This window comes from Molothrus aeneus, chromosome 6 (assembly GCF_037042795.1).
Source record: "Molothrus aeneus isolate 106 chromosome 6, BPBGC_Maene_1.0, whole genome shotgun sequence".
In the NCBI taxonomy this organism is placed as follows: domain Eukaryota; kingdom Metazoa; phylum Chordata; class Aves; order Passeriformes; family Icteridae; genus Molothrus; species Molothrus aeneus.
In genome coordinates, this window is record NC_089651.1 from 54,302,861 (window position 1) to 54,320,918 (window position 18,058).

The following is an 18,058-nucleotide window of genomic DNA, read 5'->3' on the forward strand; positions in this document are numbered from 1 at the left end:
GGAGCAGCACTTGCTGGGGCAAGGTCTGTTGTGCAAACCATGCCTTTGGTTTGCTTGCCTGAATTTCCCACCATGCCCTTATCCCAGCTGCCCTGGGAGACTGAAAATGCTACTGGCTCCTACAGACACTCATGGGCCCACACCAAGGGGTCAGGTTGATGTCTAAAATAGAGATCTGTGCTTTCCCCCAGCTCTTCTTGGTGCATGGAAGGATGGTTTGTTGGCCTTTCTGTGGGTGAGCTCTTCCAACACTGCACAGGAAAACAGCAGCACAAATGAAAGCAAAACGAGAGGTGAAGGAAACACATCACACTTCCAGAAGTGACTTTGGAGAGCACAAAGCCAGGATGTTGTTCCTTTTTGGGGAACTGAGAAGTCTGACATGTTGCAAAATACAAAGGCTTGGCGTATTCCCAGCAGCAGAGGGAAAACTGGAGCTCCTCAGAAGTGAAACCTGTCATTAGCAGTCAGCCAGGCAGAACAGCTCCTGAGTGCCAGGAACAGGCATGGAAGGGAGGGGGACTGAGCAGTATAAAGGAGCTTTCCTCACCCTGGCAGTCTTGTGCAGGGGAGCAGAAGGCTGTGAGGGCAGCATGTGGGATTGGGATGCTCCCAGAATTCTTCAAAGGGCAGCAAGGAGCTGCTGTTCCCCCTCACACACAGCAGCCTCAAAGTCCTGTTCTTCTCCATAGGCAGTGGGTCTGCTCCCCAAGAAATCAGAGTAGTTTTGACCTGCAGTTTTTCTCCCTTTTGTTTTCACTCAATTATACTTAGCTGCCCTGAGAAATCTCTTCTCACATGTCCTCCCCAGTCCTTGCTGTGATCCGTGTCATCCTGGAGGCATGTAATAATTTAGACTGAAAGCTGTGCTCTGCAGCTCTGTGCTCTGCAGCTTCACAGGATGGAGGAAGTATTGATGTGCCCTGATTTATCTCCCACAGATGTCATCTCCCTAGGAGTGGACTTGAAGGACAGAGAGGCACAGAAAACTGAATCTGGGAAGTACCCGATTTAGAAAGAAAGGAGGAGAAAATTTTACAGGCCAGGTTGGATGGATGCAGGGAACATTATAACTTTGCAAACCCAGTGATCCAAGGAGTTGGCACCATGAATTGTGATGTTGCTGTTGCCACGTGCAAGAACACAAGCTCTCAGGATACCTTTATGTTTCCCAAAGGAATCTCCTAAAATTAAGAGTACTTTTACATTGATGCTGCTTTAGACTTTATAACAACCTTCCAATACCTGAAAGGGGCCTAGAGGGAAGCCAGGGAGAGACTCTCCATCAGGAACTGTAGTGACAGGACAAGGAGTAATGGGTACCAATTGAAAGAGGGGGAAATTTTTTATGGTGAGGGTAGCTAGACACTGTCACAGGGAGGTTGTGGATGTTACAACCCTGGCATCCAGGCCAGGCTGGATGGAGCTTTGAGCAGCCTGGTCTGGTGGGAGATGTCCCTGCCCATGGTAGGGGGATGGGACTAGATGATCTTTAGGGTCCATTCTAACACCTTAACATTCTGTGATTCCCCATCAGGGCTAACCAGCTCCTGAGGGTGACAAGATGAGGAGAGGATTGCATTTTAATGCATGTAGATGTGGCACTTGGGGACATGGTTTAGTGGTGGGCTTGGTGGTGCTGGGTTAATGGTTGGACTCGATGATCTTGAAGGTCTTTAACATAAGCCAGAGGATTCTGTGGTTCTTTGTTGTGGCTGTGAGTGTCCCTACAGCAGCAAGCACAGACACACTCTCAGGTTGTGCCCAGGGAAGCAGCACCCACCCCCAGGGCTGAGCAGGCAGCTGGGGAGGCAGAACGTGGGGGCTGCAGGCATGGTCAGACACAGGGGACATTGGGGACATTGCTTCCACCATCACAGCCCCCTCTCTGCCCTGGGAAACAAAAGGCAAAGCTCCCTGTGGCCTTCTGCTGGGAAAAGGTGAGGTGTATTCAGCTGTCCTGTCTGGTTTTGACAGGGCACTTTCCTTCCCTTGAAGGGAAGTTTAAATAGCCTCTGTGAGCCAGCCAGATAGATGTGTTCCATTTCAGTCCTTGTCTGTCCTCACTCTGCTGAGATCATTTACCTGCTAACAAGCTCCTGTGGTCAGAGATAAAAGGCAAAACCAGCAGCCCTTTAAGGATGTATCCAAAAATCTTTGCAATCTTTTCCTTCATGGAAAATATGGAAAGATGTTGCATTCACAATATATCACTCTTATCTGTGTTTGTAAACAGATTTATCACACCATCTGCAAAGTTGTATTGCCATCTCCTCCATATTCATTTCCTTCCCATTTATATAGTACAGCTCCTGTTTATTTTATTCCCTTTTTACAATTGGATACATTAGCTACCTTTATCCTTTCCTGCAAAAAGGGTGCACTCTCTGTGGGGAAGAATATTGAATCAGTCCAATTTGTTCATTTTAGTGCATGAAAACACAAGCCAGGGCTGTTTGGAGAGGTGCTGCCCGCTTCTGTTTCTCATCTCTTCACATCCGTGCGGAGCAGGTGGGAGGGAAGGATAATTCAGAACAAATCTGCTGGTAAACAGGATGCTCTCTCGGTATTTCCTGCCTCCTGTTGCACTGGTGGAGCTTAATTTTCAGGAATCAGCTAAGCCTGAGGTCAATAATGCTGTTGTAATTTCTCTGACTTGCTGTAGCTGATACAATATAGTACAAATACAATATAGTACAAATACAATATAATGAGGCATTCATACATCTGGGAGCAAAAAGTCAGCCTGTTTTGTTATCTGGCTGGATAAGAAATGTTTATTTATGTTCAAAAAAAAAAGTGATTTGCTGAGTATAAATGAAGTCACACAAGAGAAGAGGAGCTTGCAGTTGGCAGCCACTTCTGCAGCCCCAGGGGCTGACCAGCACCCAGGTCAGATGGTTCTCAGTACTGCCCTACACTGAAGGTCCAGCTTGAACCAGCACTGGAAAGAGATGTCTGGGCTCCATGCACAGAGTGGAGGAGAATTTGACTGTAGGTGGACTCTCCAGCCCCATGGCTGTAGATTTGCCATCACCATGACTGGTGAGAGGTGTAGGATGCTGCCCCATCCCCAGGGCTGTGAAACTTTTGCTTCTCTCCCTGCAGTGAGGAAGGATTTCTCTTCTCCTTTGCATCAAGCCTAACCCAAATTCCTGGGCTTGAATACAGGGGAGGGACTGGGGTTGACTAATCCCAAAAAGAATTTTACCAAGAGTGAGTAAGGGCTCTGGACTGCAGGGAGTGATGACAAATCTTGGAAACTCAAGCCTGTGCTTTGGCAGGGAGGTTTGTTTGGGGATTGGTTGGGTTGGTTTTTTTATGGTCCTTTTTATCACTTTTCAGCTGTACAGTGTGTTCTCAGATGGTATATTTGCCACTTCATGTTTTTGGATCGTGACCATCATTTTTTCAGCTAACAGAACAGGGAGCAACTGGGTGCTTGGCCAGCTTCTTTCCCACTGAACCAAAGAAACTCTGCCAGAGGGCTTCTCCAGAGCTCTCTAAATGGATCTTCTGTCACCAAATCCTGCTAACTCTCCCACCCCTCTGACCTCTCAATGCAGATTTTGATGCTGTGAGCTGCCAGAAAGTCCCACCATCATATTTTCTCAGGGAAACTTTTCAAGTGCCCTACCCCATCACACTTTGAATCTTTCCAAGAGGCATATTTAGGCCTATAATATCGTGCCTGTCATTAATCAGTGAGCAAATCTTTTGGCTGTATGTTTGCCAAGGGGAGATTGCCAAAATGACTCTTTGGGTAAAACAGAAGCCATGCAGCTCTGCTGCAGGGAAGGAGCCAGGACTTTTCTCAATGGCACAGTCCACAGGAAAAAATCACAAGGCAGGCTTTAAAATGAGATTTTTTTCCAACTAGTGTAAAGGGTCCATCCTTTGTGTTGGCTTTCTGGAAACAAAACCTTCCAGCGATTACTTAGTTTAGATTTTTCAAGCATTTTTTTTAGTCACTGCTGGGCTAGAAAGCCTTGTGCTTGAGCTGGGAAGGGAAAATAAGAATCTGCCATAATCCCCTCAGTCCCCTAAATGCTGAGTTTTGGGGCCAGCTGGCCCCAGGTTATTTTGAGGCTCAACAGCTCAGGGGAACAGAGGTACTGGTGGTGTGGCAGGACAGGGAGGTAACATCAGACAGGGGAAAACTCATCTATGGGAGTAATTCAGCTTTAAAACAGAATCACAGAGTCACAGAATATTCGGAGTTGAAAGGGGCCAACAAGGATCATCAAATCCAACTCTTAAGTGAAAGGCCCATTTGGGGATCAAATCCAAATAATGCCAGCCTTGGCATTATTAGCATGGTGCTTTGACCAACTGAGCTAATCTCAGCAGCCAAAACCATTGCATGCAGCCTTGAAAAGGACCTGCATTGTGTGGCTTGATCCCTGTGAGTCTGAAAAATAATAATCCTGCCTAAAACCATAAAATCTGGCACCAAGAGTTACACTTGGCTTTGCAGTTTGTGTGTGCTGAATCAGTTCCTGACCTTCCTTGCTGCTAGCCTTGATGGCCTGGCTGGAAAGGCCATGTCCTCCAGGGGGGACAGGCCATTGCTCCCCATCTCCAAAAAAGTGCTCTGCTGTTTTTGTAGCCAGCCTCCTGCTGCTGTACCTGCACTCTCAGCCTGTCAGGCTCTGACATTATCAGGCATAAACACCATGTGTACAAACATATTTGCTATTACAGCAGACAGGAAGAGATTAAGTGAGTGCTATAAAATTAACCTCAACATCAGTCAAAAGAAATAAAAGCGAAAAAGGAACAGGGTAATCAGAGCTCTTATGAGCAGGATATGCTCAAAATTATTTCTCCATCCCATTGTAAATGCTTAGAAACTGCACAGCCTCTCCAGCACAGTGAGATTTTGAAGTGGTTTAATGGGCATAAGGAGCTCAGAGCTGATAATGCTGCTTCCAACCTTTTCCTTTCACTGCATGAAAACAGGTAGTGGCAATTGACTGGTGCAAATTGGCTACTTTTAAAGCTGTGTTTGCTGGTTTGGATGTGCTAAAAGTCTCTCCACAGAGTCTTCAGAGCCTGAATGTAATGTGTGTGGGTAAGGTGGGGATATATTGAGTTTCTTCAACAGAGGACTGGTTCCAGTGTATGTGCTACATGCTGGAGAGCTCGGACCTGCTGTAGTAAATTAGCTGCTGTAATTTACATCCCAATTACTGATTAAATACCAATTAAATTACTAATTAATTTACTAATTAAAAAGCAGGCTACTGGATCATTTTTGGTCAGTCCAGACAAACTTCTCACTTTTTCTTTTCTTTTTCTTTCAGAACAAACTGTTCACCATGTCAATCAAAAAGGAAGGTGCCCACAAGAAGTGGGCTGCCCTGAAGGAGAAGCTCGGGCCCCAGGAGACTGACCAGTCAGAGGCCAACCTGGAAAATGCAGAGCCAGAGCTGTGCATCCGTCTCCTGCAAATGCCCTCAGTGGTGAACTACTCTGGGCTGAGGAAGAGGCTGGAGAACAGTGATGATGCCTGGATGGTCCAGTTCCTGGAGCTGTCTGGGCTGGATCTGCTCCTGGAAGCCCTGGACAGGCTGTCAGGGCGAGGAGTGGCCAGGATATCCGATGCCTTGCTTCAGCTCACCTGCATCAGCTGTGTAAGAGCAGTCATGAACTCCCACAAAGGCATAGAATACATTGTGAGCAACGAGGGCTACGTCAGAAAACTCTTCCAAGGTGAGAGGACACCTTCCTGCTTCATCCATCACAGGCAGCACTGGTGGGGGGCACGTTCCTGTTGCTTATCCTCCTGCCCTGCACCAGGCTAGTTGGAAATTGTTGGTCACAGCTGATTAATAAGATTGTTTTTTTCTTTAAAATAAAACTGCTATGAAGTCACATTTCCTTTGCCACCCAGTGCTATTTCCACACAAATATTGTCATAGTTTGCTGAGAAGCTGGGGATAAACCCAGCCTGTATACCAGATTGGGATAAACCCAATCTGTATACAGGCATGAGGAATCTTCAACCCTTTGGTTGTCAGCAGACATTTGCTGTTCAGTCTTTGAGAGCCCCAAGGGCAGAGGAGAGGAACTGAAAGGGCTTGGAGTCTTGTAGCCTGTAAAGAGTAGGGAAAGTGGCATGTTTGGACTCAGAAGAGCCTGCTCTGTGTGCTGCTCACTCTGCTCCTCCTGGAAGATGATGGATAAACACTGCTTACATTCTCCTGCCATTCACTTGGCTCATCATTAGCTTTGAAATTCATCAGGGCATCTTGTAGGACTTACTGTACACCACTTAATGGTGCTGGTGCTGGAAGGATAACTTCTGTTCCCAGAAAACCTTAGTAATAGCTTTTTAAAATGTATTTAATCTGAAAGCTGACTTGCTTCCCTCTTCTGTTTTGAAGTCCCCTTCTTTCCTTTTCACCCTGTGTTTTCTTAGTCTAAATAAAATATGGACCTGACATTTTTGTATTGTGAAAACAGGGGGGTATCCTGGATTTTCAGTGTTGGACCTTCTTTGTGTTCTAATATAGGAAAAATAAGAGAGCCTAATGCATTCCATCCAGCTCCCAGGGCCTGCAGAAAAAGAATAGTGCAAAAAGGGAATTCATGGGACCCATTGGAACAATTGCTCTAACTCATATGCATATTGAGTTTTTCTGCACAAAAAATAAGTGTCATTAATCAAAGAAAATTGTTCATCTGCTGTTCTAGAAAGTACCCATATGTGAAAATGGGAAATAAATTTCATGAAAGCTGAAAAATCTTGGCTGCTATTGCAGCATGTCACTGGGACATGGAAATGAGGAATAACCACAAGCTGCACCAAAATGCCAAAGGGATACCTGTAGCATTTGCTGTTCCCACTAGAAGTTACCATCACATAATGCTACTGGGATGGGATATCTGTACATTAAGATATTTCTCTTCCCATCTCCCATTGTACTGGGTCCCCTCCTTCTGTCTCTTTTCTACTACTGCTCATAATTCGTGTAGCAGAAGACACTGAGATTCAGAACATTAATGTAATTTTAAATTCTTCTTTGTTTTGTTCTGTTTTTCCTACAGCACTTGACACAACTAATGTCATGGTCAAAAAGCAAATATTTGAGCTCCTGGCTGCACTGTGCATTTACTCATCAGATGGCCACTCTTTGGCTCTGGATGCTCTGGACCATTACAAGGCAAGTGTTTAGTTGGAGCAGCAGGAATGGCTCAGCTTTGATCCATGCAGACAGATCCATATACCACAGAAAAGGGTGGGAATAAAGTTTATTTTGCCTTGTTTTGGTAAGAGAAGTAGGGGTTTGTGAAGTGAAAGCTGTAGGAAGTTTTTTGTGGTCAGTGTAGGTCTGTGGTGCTGTTCTGTGACTTGTGTGGACAGATGACTGCCAACCACAAGGTGCTTTCTGGCAGCAAAAGCACCACCAGATCAGAATTAATGGTGCCACATCCACAGGTTTCACTGCCCACAAGCTCAGGTACATTTACCAGAAAGCACAAAGGGATCCAGGAGCTGTTTTCAATGACTTTCTGTGCCAACCAGCCCCTGCTCCATAATGGAGGAGTGCTGCTTTTACTCCTGTCTTCCTGTCCTGTGCACAGTGGAGTAAACTGAGGATTTCAGATGCTAATTCCATCTGAGAACCTCCACCACACTCATGGGCATTTCTGTCTGTATAGACCATCCTTGTCATAATATCAGTTGTGTTACCCACAGAGTGTGAAGAACCAGCAGTACCGGTTCAGCATCATCATGAACGAGCTGTCCAACACAGACAACGTGCCCTACATGGTGACACTGCTGAGTGCCATCAATGCCATCATCCTGGGCAAAGAAGAGCTAAGAACAAGGACACAAATCAGAAACGAGTTCATAGGTAAGGATGTTTGTTACACCTTTCCCTGGAGAAAGTCAGTTACCAAATGGGTTTTTTTCAGATGTGTCCATAAGGTGCCTGAGGAGGCTGGGGAGCAAAACTGCAAATATTAATTTTCTTCTTTCTTTTGTCCTTTATTCTCAACAGCCTTTCTGTCAACAGATTTTTTTTACTTTGCTGCTTTCCCATAGCTTTTTCTGTAATCCCAGCAGCACTTGAGCTTCTTCAGAGCATTTCTATAACCAACCATCTTATGTGGCCACATTTCCATATATTGCAACTACTTGTAAGAGTTGATAAATTTCCTTCACTCTGTATCTACTCAGTTGAACTACAGAGTTCCCATGGTTCAGCAGTTTCCAACTGCTAGAATCCCAGGCTCCTAGGTACCATTGTTGGGATTCACCTCACGTGCTGGGTGCATCTGAGTTGGTGAGCTTGGGCTCCATTTCTCTCCATGGAGATCAAGGAGCATTCCACTGTATCAGTCTGATTTTAGACATCTGACTTGGACAGAGGTCCCTTGTGCCTCAAAAGTGCCTGTGTCACTCAATAACCCCAAGGGGATTGTGCAGTGGCTCACACAGGTGCTGCAGATGTGTGCTGTGGTGTCTCATCATTTACCAGATTACTCTACCCACTTTGATATATCCATCTGAAGATAATTTCACTTTTTCTCTCTCTACAAAAAGTGTTTATGAACATAACATGTATGAAGATCATAACAAATAAGTACTAAGTGGGTCATAATGCGATTGTATCTATTTTTTTCACCTGGCAGGGCTTCAGCTGTTGGATGTTTTAGACAAGCTAAGGTAAGGATCTCTACTTATTTTTTTTTAATGAGATTCACAGTGAAGTAGCTTTGGAAACTTAATACTTAGCCAACCTTCTGTTGTGTGAAGTGCAGTGTGCTTGGGTGGAGTGGACCATGCTTGTGCACCCATTCCATGGGAGCTAGAGGTACTTGGCCAGTGTTAAGATGCTCTTGCCAACCACAGTGTCAGGGGGACAGCTGTTGGCACAGATGGCATGCACAGAGGCTCTGGGCACAGATGGAGTGGCAGTGTCCTCATTGAGGCTGTTTCAGACTGAATCTGAAGCAGTGCCGTGGGCTCACTGAGCAGCTCACTGTGTTCAACAGCCCTTCACTGCTGCTGTTGATCCCAGAAGCATCCAGCTAAAACAATATACTAATACATATCTAAATGTAATTTAAAAATTATGTTTGATCAGAAACATCTGTGATAAATTCTAGAATGCAGTTTATGTGAGTTGCAGTTATCCATGTAAATGAAATTGCTCCATCCAATACCATAAAAAAATAGGGAAGAGAAGATCTTTTATTAGAGCTTGCTGTTCTAATACTCTAAAATTCTAACACTGAGTGGTCTTGAGAGTGCTGAAAAGTCAGCTTTAGAGTGTGTGGTTTTTTTTAAATCCAGTTTTGAATAACAGAGAAGGAGGTTTTTCAAATAGAAACATCACTGGAATATTTTTAATTAGTCTTGACTTTAAAAAAATGAAGGTGGTGGCCTTGTTTCACAAAGGTCAGAATGCTACTCTGTTATTACAGCTCCAAGGAGAATTCCATAGCAAGCCTGTGCTGTGCCAGGTTATGCCATGAGAAGTCCCATTCCTTTGTATTTGTTGATTGTAGGAAGAGGTACATTCAGTTCAAGAAAGGATGCACTGATGGCATCTCCTCCTTTATAAATCAGGCAGAGTTGGGTACTTTCAACACCAACTAGCTGAGTCTGAGAGGCAAAGAGATAAAAGCCATTTAAAAAAACAGTCATCTGAAAATTAGTGAAGGGCTCTCCACTGAAAGCAAATGCTGTAATATTGCAGAGACATCGAGGAGGAGGATCTGCTTATCCAGTGTGACACATTTGAGGAGTTCAAAATAGAGGATGATGAGGAGTTATTAAGGATATGTGATGGCATAAACATGAATGATCATCATGAGGTCTTTTCATCTCTCTTCAATAAAGTAAGTTGCCCCTCACATGGGGTGCCCCTCACACAATGGCCAAGTTAATCCACTTTGCTGGGAGGCAGCCTTGCTGTGACAGAAGCTGCTCTGTCTTCCAGGTGAGCCGCTCTCCAGTCTCTGTGCAGCTGCTGTCCATCCTGCAGAGCCTGCTGCACCTGGAACCCTCTCATCACTCCAGCCTCCTGCTCTGGGAGTCCTTGGATGCTGTAGTGAACAGAGCCCTTTTACTCGCCAATGACAGTAAGAGTGACACATCCATCCAGCCTTGCACACTCCTCTTGTTTTCCCTTGTGCCATAAAAGCCTTTCCCCAGTGTGCAGGAAATTATCTGTGGGACTTGGTGAGAGCTGAACAGAAGTGAGACAAAGCTATAGCTTCTGTGTAAGCTTCATCCCTGTGGGTGACCGCATTTAGCAGTGGGCTTGGGATTCCCAGTCTTGTTTTAATGGTTAATCCCTGAGCTTTGGCTCATGGGAATCAGTGGGAATCTGTCCTCACTGGCATCCTGCCACTGGTGCTGGCCTGTCTTGCTAGCAGGCATGCTATGAAGTGTTTATGGGCTGGGCACATGGGAAGGAAATTGCCTAGAAGCCAAAAGTGTAGTTGTATAAAGTGACACCAGGAAATGGACTCTCCATGGCTCCAGATTTACTGCTTGGTGAGGGTTGAAGAGACCTGTGGGCCTTGTTCCCTTCCCTGATCCTGACTCATTTCTCTAGTCCAAGGGAACACAGTTGAAGAAGTCATTGAGAGGCTGCTGTCTATCAAAAAGCATCCAAGCAAGCAGAAGCGAGCTGAACACCGCCTGTCTGGGAGCGCAGCTGGAGCTGCCCAGGCTGAGCCAGAGCCATGTGCACGTGCAGCTCGGTGTCCAGTGGGGTCATCAAACCCCACCAGGGCACCAGCAACACCCTCAGGGCCACTGGACAATGAAAAGAAGATCTCATCCTGCCAGTTCACAGCCTGCTGTGCCCTGCCAGAGAAATCCAACCCTCCCTCCAACACTGCTCCCAACCCGGCACCTCCAGCCCCACCACCTCTGCCCTCTGGCACAGCAGCCATGACCCCCACATCCCCCATGACAAATACACCCCCAGCCCCTCCACTCCCTGGCATCCCTCCCCCTCCACCCCCACTGCCTGGCATGGGGGCTATTCCCCCCCCTCCTCCTCCTCCACCACCACTGCCTGGCATGGGGGGCATTCCTCCTCCTCCACCCCCATTACCTGGCATGAGTGGTATCCCACCCCCTCCACCCCCTCTGCCTGGCATGGGGGGCATTCCTCCTCCTCCACCCCCACTGCCTGGCATGGGTGGTATCCCTCCTCCACCTCCATTACCTGGCATGGTTGGTATCCCACCCCCTCCACCCCCGTTGCCTGGCATGGGTGGCATCCCTCCTCCTCCACCTCCATTACCTGGCATGGGTGGCATCCCTCCCCCTCCACCCCTCCTTCCTGGCATGACAGGAGATCACATAGAAGCCGTGGTGGCCTCCCAGTACAGCTGCCCCCTGGGCTTGGGCAGGCCTCCCCACAAGACAGTGAAGACACCAACGCTGAGAATGAAGAAGCTGAACTGGCAGAAGCTGCCCTCCAACGTGGTGAGAGGTGGGTGCTTCTGGCATAAAATCACTGCTGCTTTAAGGGTGCTTTACACTGCTGCTTTTGCTTCCCAGGGGAAGAAATACTGTCTTAAAGTTTGTCAGATGTGGTTGACTCTGTTTAGATACAGAACTTCCCTGATTTCCTTTACTTTTGACCTACAGAGCTGATATAAAAGTAACATGAAACTACTAATGTAATAGTAACTATTCCAACTGAATTAGTGCTTTGGAATAGCTTGTTTATAACTAAAATACTTTGAACTTCGAAGAAGAGAAAGGGATGGAAATATTTTCCTAATCACTATGATGTGCCTTAGATCAGGCTCTGATCTGAGTTCCCCAGACTTTTATTGCCCAGCTCATCTGTGCTTGTTTCTGTGCTTGGTATATTAAAGTCGTGAGTAGGAGTGCATGTGAGGATCACATCACATATCTCTTGATTTTTGGGTTACATTTCCCTCTACTAGTGGATTCAAAGTGGAGCATGAAATGTGAGAAGAAGCTTGGACAAGCTGTGTCAGCTTTGTCCTAGACAAGCAAGGCATCCACTGCATGAAAGTAGGCAGAAGTGAAATCTAAATATGGCATGTCTTCAATCACAAGAGCAGTAAAATGTTTGGATTATTGCAGTAGAGGCTTCTACAGGCATGTTAGGGTGATGATTTTTTTTTAAGATACAAGAAATTGCAGTAGAAATTATTTCAAGCAGTCTTGTAGCCAGCATTATACAAGGAGACTTGAGTATAAAATGAAAAATGGAGAAGGACACAGTCAGAAAATGTTCAAGTTGTGCCCAGTCCCTCTGTTAGGATGCAAGGAAGCAAAAATAATATCAACCAGGGAACTAGAAACAACATGTCTGAGGTCCTTGTCATGCTGATCCAGCTTGCCCAGCATGGAGGAGAACAGAGTTGTACAGGGAGGGATGGGGCTGTGCAGCCTCTGTGTGCCCAGTGCTGCCTCCCCCTAGCAGGTTTCATTGCCCTTCAGCCCCTTTGGATCCCACCTGTAGCACTTGCCCCTCCTCAGTAATGACCATTTGTCCACTAATATGGATGAATATGTCATATTAAGAGACTAATATGTCTCTTCTTATTTCATTCATGTCCTGAAGAGTGCCCCTTGCTAGCAGCTCACCTTGTCCCAAGCACCAGGAGCTTTCAGCTCTCCCTGCAGCCAGTCTGAACACTTTTTCTTTCTTTCAGAGAGCCACTCAATGTGGGCTTCTGTGAGCAGCAGCAGCGAGGAGATGATAGAGCCCAACTACAGCAGCATTGAGCAGCTGTTCTGCTTCCCACAGCCAACCCCCAAGGAGAAGACAGCAGCACCAGTGAAGGCAGAGCCGAAGGAGGTGAGGAGACCCCCTCGTTTTTTCGAGTAAAGATCCCTGCAGACAGCTCATCTAATATGAGATATCTTCTTTTTCTTTAATGAAGATCACATTTTTGGACTCCAAGAAAAGTCTCAATTTGAACATATTTTTGAAGCAATTTAAATGGTAAGATATGGCCAGTTTTTGTGACAGTTGACAAAACTTTGAGCAGGTTTTGCAGTATCTGGAAGGTCCTCACGAAATCTCTTCTAGCCAATGTGCTTTGGTGGTCCATGCTACTAAATCATCTGAACATTCCCCATCTTGTCCTACACTGTCTTTAATATACTGAGTTTAGGAGTTTAATTATGTTTTTAAGTTTTATACAACTTCCCCATATGTTGGCAAAGGAGTTAGATCTCCATTTTACAGATAAAGTCATGGCACAGACTCTTAGGGCAACATAGACTGTGAGACACACCTGGAGGTCAAATCCCTCCTCAAATCAGGGCCAATGGACAAATGAAGAGTTCAGCTTTCTGTTAAGTTAAAAGTGCTCAGAGACAGGGTCTTAGTTGTAGGATTCATCTCTGTCCTTGAAACATTTGATCAGGGCCAGAAACAAGATTTGGGTCATAGCAGGGATCCGGGTCCTGATTCCAAGTTAATTGTGGGGGGATCCCTTTCCTTTTGGATTATTGTGGTTCTTTACTAGGGAAAGCACGGAGTGCTTGCACAGATAAATCTCTTGGTAGTGTGTGATAGTTGGAAAGTGGTCTTTGGTTGATGGCTGGCTCTGCTCCTCCTCCCTGCAGCTCCAATGAAGAGGTGACTGCCATGATCCAGAATGGGGACCGGACCAAGTTTGATGTTGAGGTTCTGAAGCAGTTGCTGAAGCTGCTGCCTGAAAAGCATGAGGTCAGGAAGAAAACACCACCCTTGGTTCACAGAGCTGAGCACATTGAGCAGCCCTGCAGTCTTGATTCTCTGTTTCTCATTAGATAGAAAACCTGAAGGCCTTCAAAGAAGAGAAATCAAAGCTAGCAAATGCAGATCAGTTCTATCTTCTCCTCCTTCAGATTCCCAGGTAAGGTTGTTAGTCATAAACTTCAGCCGGATCTGTTTCTTGATTTACCTCTGGGAAGTTGAAGTTTCTTTATAGGAGCCTCACAGACCAACACTGATGGATATAACTGGTGGATTCCCCCTTCCACCTTGGAGCTATCCCTTTCCCTGTTACCCTTAGGTGAAGGGCTCTTCCTGATCCAGCATGCCTTCTCCCTCTGAACCAGCTGAAGCTGGCTCAGACTCAGGGTCAGATATGCCCAAGGAGGCTCCATAACTTAGTGAAGGGCAGTGCAAAATGCAGTGCTAAGAAGGGGAAACTCTTCTGTTTGATGATCACAATGCACCAGCAGAACCCACATCCCTGCTGGTCCTCAGGGCCAGCAGCAGCCCCTCTCCTTCCTACACAGGCCACACCAGTGGTTTGTTGCGGATGTGGTTGGCATGTTGTGGGGTGCCATGGGCTTGCTGGTGATGTGGGAAAGGGGCTGCTGTACTGGCTGAGATCCCAGTGCCTTTATGCTGAGAATCCATCTCCACCCTCAGCTACCAGCTGCGCATTGAGTGTATGCTGATCTGTGAAGAGACCACCGTCGTGCTTGACATGATTCAGCCCAAAGCTGAAGCCATCCGGAGAGCCTGTGAAGGTATGGATGACCTGAGCTTATTCCTGGGTCTGATTTAGGACAGGAAATTTTAACCCCCAGAAAACTCCCCTGGAGCTCTGCAGTGTTACCCCCAAAACTCCCCTGGAGCTCTGCAGTATTACTACCCAAACCCCAAAGAACTCCTGTGTGGTCCATTCATGGATTTGCTGCAAATGGGATGCAACTTTAGGTATCTCCACTGATGGTCAAAGCCCATAACAGGACCAAAGATTATTTTCTCTCATCCTCATCCCTTTTTTCATGCAGCAGATGTATTCCCCTGAAACACTTTGAATGGTGAAGTGCTGGAAGTTCATCAGCCCTTCCAAAGGAGCTGAATTTAGACAGCAGAGCTGGCCCTGCTGCAGCTAATTCATCCATCCAGCGTTATTTCCCAAATTAAGAACTTCATAATACAGTAATTTTCTCTACTGCCAGAAAACTTCCCCAAAAGCAGCTCTGCTTTAGTATTTCCCTGCCTAGAAATGGAACCAGAAGAAAAAGGTTGTTATTTTGGGTTATAAATTGCTGATGCTCCAAAATGGTGAGTACACAGAAAGTTTATGCAATAGATTTTGGCTTCCTGTGGCAGAAACCTTTGGTCCCACTCCTCTGAGAGCAGTATGCTCTTCTTGGCACTGTCAAGTGTCACCTGTCCTACAGGGCCAGTTGCCCCAACTCCTGCTGGGGGTTTCTCCAGCTGGCATTACAGCTGTTTGCTGGGATAAATTGAAGCTTCCCCCGAAGTGACTTCCAGCAGCCCATTTGTTCTTTTGGACCTGTTCCTGTCTCAAAGCTGAGTGCTTCAGAAAGCACAGCACTGCAGCACCCTGTTGTAAGAGCAAGGACAGGGACTGCACTCTTCATGCCTGGTCTCTACCATGAGGGACCAGGAACAGGGTGAGCATGTCTGGTTTTAACAGCTGGCAGGTGATCATAGTGCAGTCAGAACTGGTTTCACAGCACAGCTAAATGAAGTTGGCAAGATTCAATTTGCAGTTCAGTTACCCTTGCCCACACTGGGAAACTTGCAAGGAAGGCAGGACCTTGACTGCTGTTAGTGAGGAGGGTCCCACTGCAGGTTATTTGCCATTAGGAAATGAGACCAGATGTAAAGAAAGAAACATAAGTCAACAAAGACTTTGACAGCCCATGGAACTGAATCTGCATGGAATCAGTTTCTCTGCTTGTTGGGCATTGGGCTGCAAAGCCAAAATACCAGATTTGATTTAGTGGAATTCAGAATCCCAATTTCAATGCAGTTTAGAAAATGTTCTGGTGTAACAGAAGCTTTTGCTTAAAAATCCCTTATGTTTTTCAGATCTTCTGACCAGTCATCGCCTGCCAGTCTTTTGTCAACTGATTCTCAAAGTTGGAAACTTCCTGAACTACGTAAGGACTTTTTTTGTCTTCTCCTCCCCCCATAACAGTCTGTGAATGATCTCCTTTAGGGTTGTAATTTGGATGGACACAGGAGTTACATCTGCTTTTTTTCTCTCTTGTAGGGAAGTCACACAGGCGATGCTGATGGGTTTAAAATCAGCACTTTACTCAAACTAACAGAAACCAAAGCCAACCAGACCCGCATTACACTGCTCCACCATATTCTGGAGGTACCACTGCCAAGTTCTGCACAGTAGGGAAGAGGGAGGGTTTTATCACAGATGAAACATTTCTCCTACTCTGCTGTTGGCTAATGCCACATGCTCATACCCACATCCTCCCTGGCAAACCCCAGAGTGTCACAAGTCAGGAGAATTTGAATCACTTTGGTGACTCCGGTGGAGACTGCTTGTGGGCACTACTCCTTATTTTAAGACTTGCTCTGCTTCCCTCCAGCCTCTTTTCCCAGTGTCTGCAACTTCCTTTCATATTTGTGCAATCTGCACATCAGCAGCTGCAAACCACAGAGCACAAATCTGTCCTGGCTCATCTGTACCCATTCAGCCTTTCTGCCTTTCCATGGACTTTCCCTTTTCCTCCAGACTGTGCTTAGGCTTTTCATGCTTCTCTCCCGGCCCCCATGGCTCTCCAATTCCCTGCAATGCTGTTTTTATCTTTTTTTCTCCATGCTCTGCTCTGCCACCTTCATTCATCACTGTCCCTTGGTTTCAGTTACACATGTTCAAGCCCCGCTTTAGCTGGCAGTGGCTTCAGCAAGGACAGCTGTGAAAGTAAAGAATGCAAGACTCAAGGCCTTTTAGTACCCTTCTGGGACTGTGGGAAGTGTCAGATTGCATCAAACCACAGTCCTGCCTCCCTCTATGCTCAAGAAGAGCTCTGCTTTGCTTTGAACTATGAGTATTTCTGAGGGTCAGTTCTCTTCTGTGTTTTTATAGCCAGGGAAAACGCCTTTCCTCTGAATGTGCAAACTACAGACAGGGGGGCAATAGCAGAACTTCTGTCCATGTGTCTGCCCCCCAGCTTCCCCTTGGCTCCTGCCACACACCAAATAACACTTCTTTCTCTCTTCCTCTTCAGGAAGTAGAAAACAGCCACAAGGACCTACTGGAACTGCCAAAGGATCTTGAATATGTTTCAAAAGCAGCAGGGTAAAATTGTGTGTTACTTCCTTTGAATTAAAAACAAAAATAAATCCCATGCACATCAACAATGTACCAGAAATTAGGAAACACACAGCTGGTATAGAGATTAACAAGATGGCATCTTACATAGTTTTAACTGAAAGATTTGGTTGATGAATGTTGAAAGCCCTTTAATATATAATAATTCTACTACAGCTGGCAACACTTAGGACTGAAATTTGCAGAGCAGTCAGTTAAAACTGCCTCCCAGACCCTTCTGAAATGTGTACTGCCTTTGTGGTGGCAGGAGCTGGTGAGGGTCAGCTACCCAGACATTTCTGAAGTCCCTCCAGGCAGGGGAAGTGAGCATGGGTGGAGAACAGCCTTTTGAACAGGTGGGCTTTTTTTGGCACTCATCTACCTAATGCACAGAATTGTAGATAGGCCTGGCAGCCTTTCCATAAGTACTGTGAGGGGAAGCTGTTTTCCCTGAGCTTGGACTGTATAGAGAGTTCAGAGCACAGGGTTCAGTTCAGTGGAGTGGTGGGAAACAAAGGGGTGACCAAACCACCAGTTCACACTTGTCCACTCCTTGGTCAGCTCAAGATGCTGGAGTGTCAGCTAATGGCAGGGTTCTGTGTGATTTCAGAATTAATCTTGATATTATACGCACGGAGTCCGGTACCAATTTAAAGAAGTTGCTGGAGCTTCAGCGGAAAGTCTTATCATCAAATGAGGATGTGAAACAACAGTATGAGAAACCCATCCAGGTCAGTAACAGAGCTGCCTTAGATCTCCCCCATTACACACAGAGAGGTGCTGCATGGTACATCTGCAGCTCAGGAGCCTCATGAGAGGGAAGAAAATATTGCCACAAGACATGCTCTCAGATTTGGAAATAAGATGCAATGCTGTACAACCCAAATATGCAGTGGCCAGCTGCACCCCAAACTTAGATACCTTTGGGGAGGCCATTTCTTAGGATGCTGCCCCAACTGCTCTGTCCATGCTCCTGTGTGACTCCTCACTTTAAGAGAAGATG

The 18,058-nt window shown here is 46.1% G+C and overlaps 1 protein-coding gene across 4 annotated transcripts in view; it reads left to right on the top strand.

Annotated features, from left to right (window-relative positions):
* The window catches only part of INF2 (inverted formin 2), a 42,547-nt gene that overhangs the window by 12,908 nt on the left and 11,581 nt on the right, over positions 1 to 18,058 (top strand). For 2 of the 4 annotated variants that reach the window (XM_066551730.1, XM_066551732.1), the window contains exons 2-17: positions 5,307 to 5,715; positions 7,054 to 7,169; positions 7,706 to 7,865; positions 8,647 to 8,680; positions 9,717 to 9,858; positions 9,960 to 10,101; positions 10,581 to 11,471; positions 12,673 to 12,818; positions 12,904 to 12,965; positions 13,595 to 13,697; positions 13,781 to 13,866; positions 14,391 to 14,491; positions 15,813 to 15,883; positions 15,997 to 16,104; positions 16,973 to 17,043; positions 17,666 to 17,786. In XM_066551730.1, coding sequence (XP_066407827.1) covers positions 5,322 to 5,715; positions 7,054 to 7,169; positions 7,706 to 7,865; positions 8,647 to 8,680; positions 9,717 to 9,858; positions 9,960 to 10,101; positions 10,581 to 11,471; positions 12,673 to 12,818; positions 12,904 to 12,965; positions 13,595 to 13,697; positions 13,781 to 13,866; positions 14,391 to 14,491; positions 15,813 to 15,883; positions 15,997 to 16,104; positions 16,973 to 17,043; positions 17,666 to 17,786 — 2,748 coding nt within the window. In that variant the 5' untranslated portion in view covers positions 5,307 to 5,321. Of the gene's footprint in view, positions 1 to 5,143; positions 5,174 to 5,306; positions 5,716 to 7,053; positions 7,170 to 7,705; positions 7,866 to 8,646; positions 8,685 to 9,716; positions 9,859 to 9,959; positions 10,102 to 10,580; positions 11,472 to 12,672; positions 12,819 to 12,903; positions 12,966 to 13,594; positions 13,698 to 13,780; positions 13,867 to 14,390; positions 14,492 to 15,812; positions 15,884 to 15,996; positions 16,105 to 16,972; positions 17,044 to 17,665; positions 17,787 to 18,058 lie in introns of those variants that run through there. The other 2 variants (XM_066551731.1, XM_066551733.1) reach the window with 2 other exon arrangements.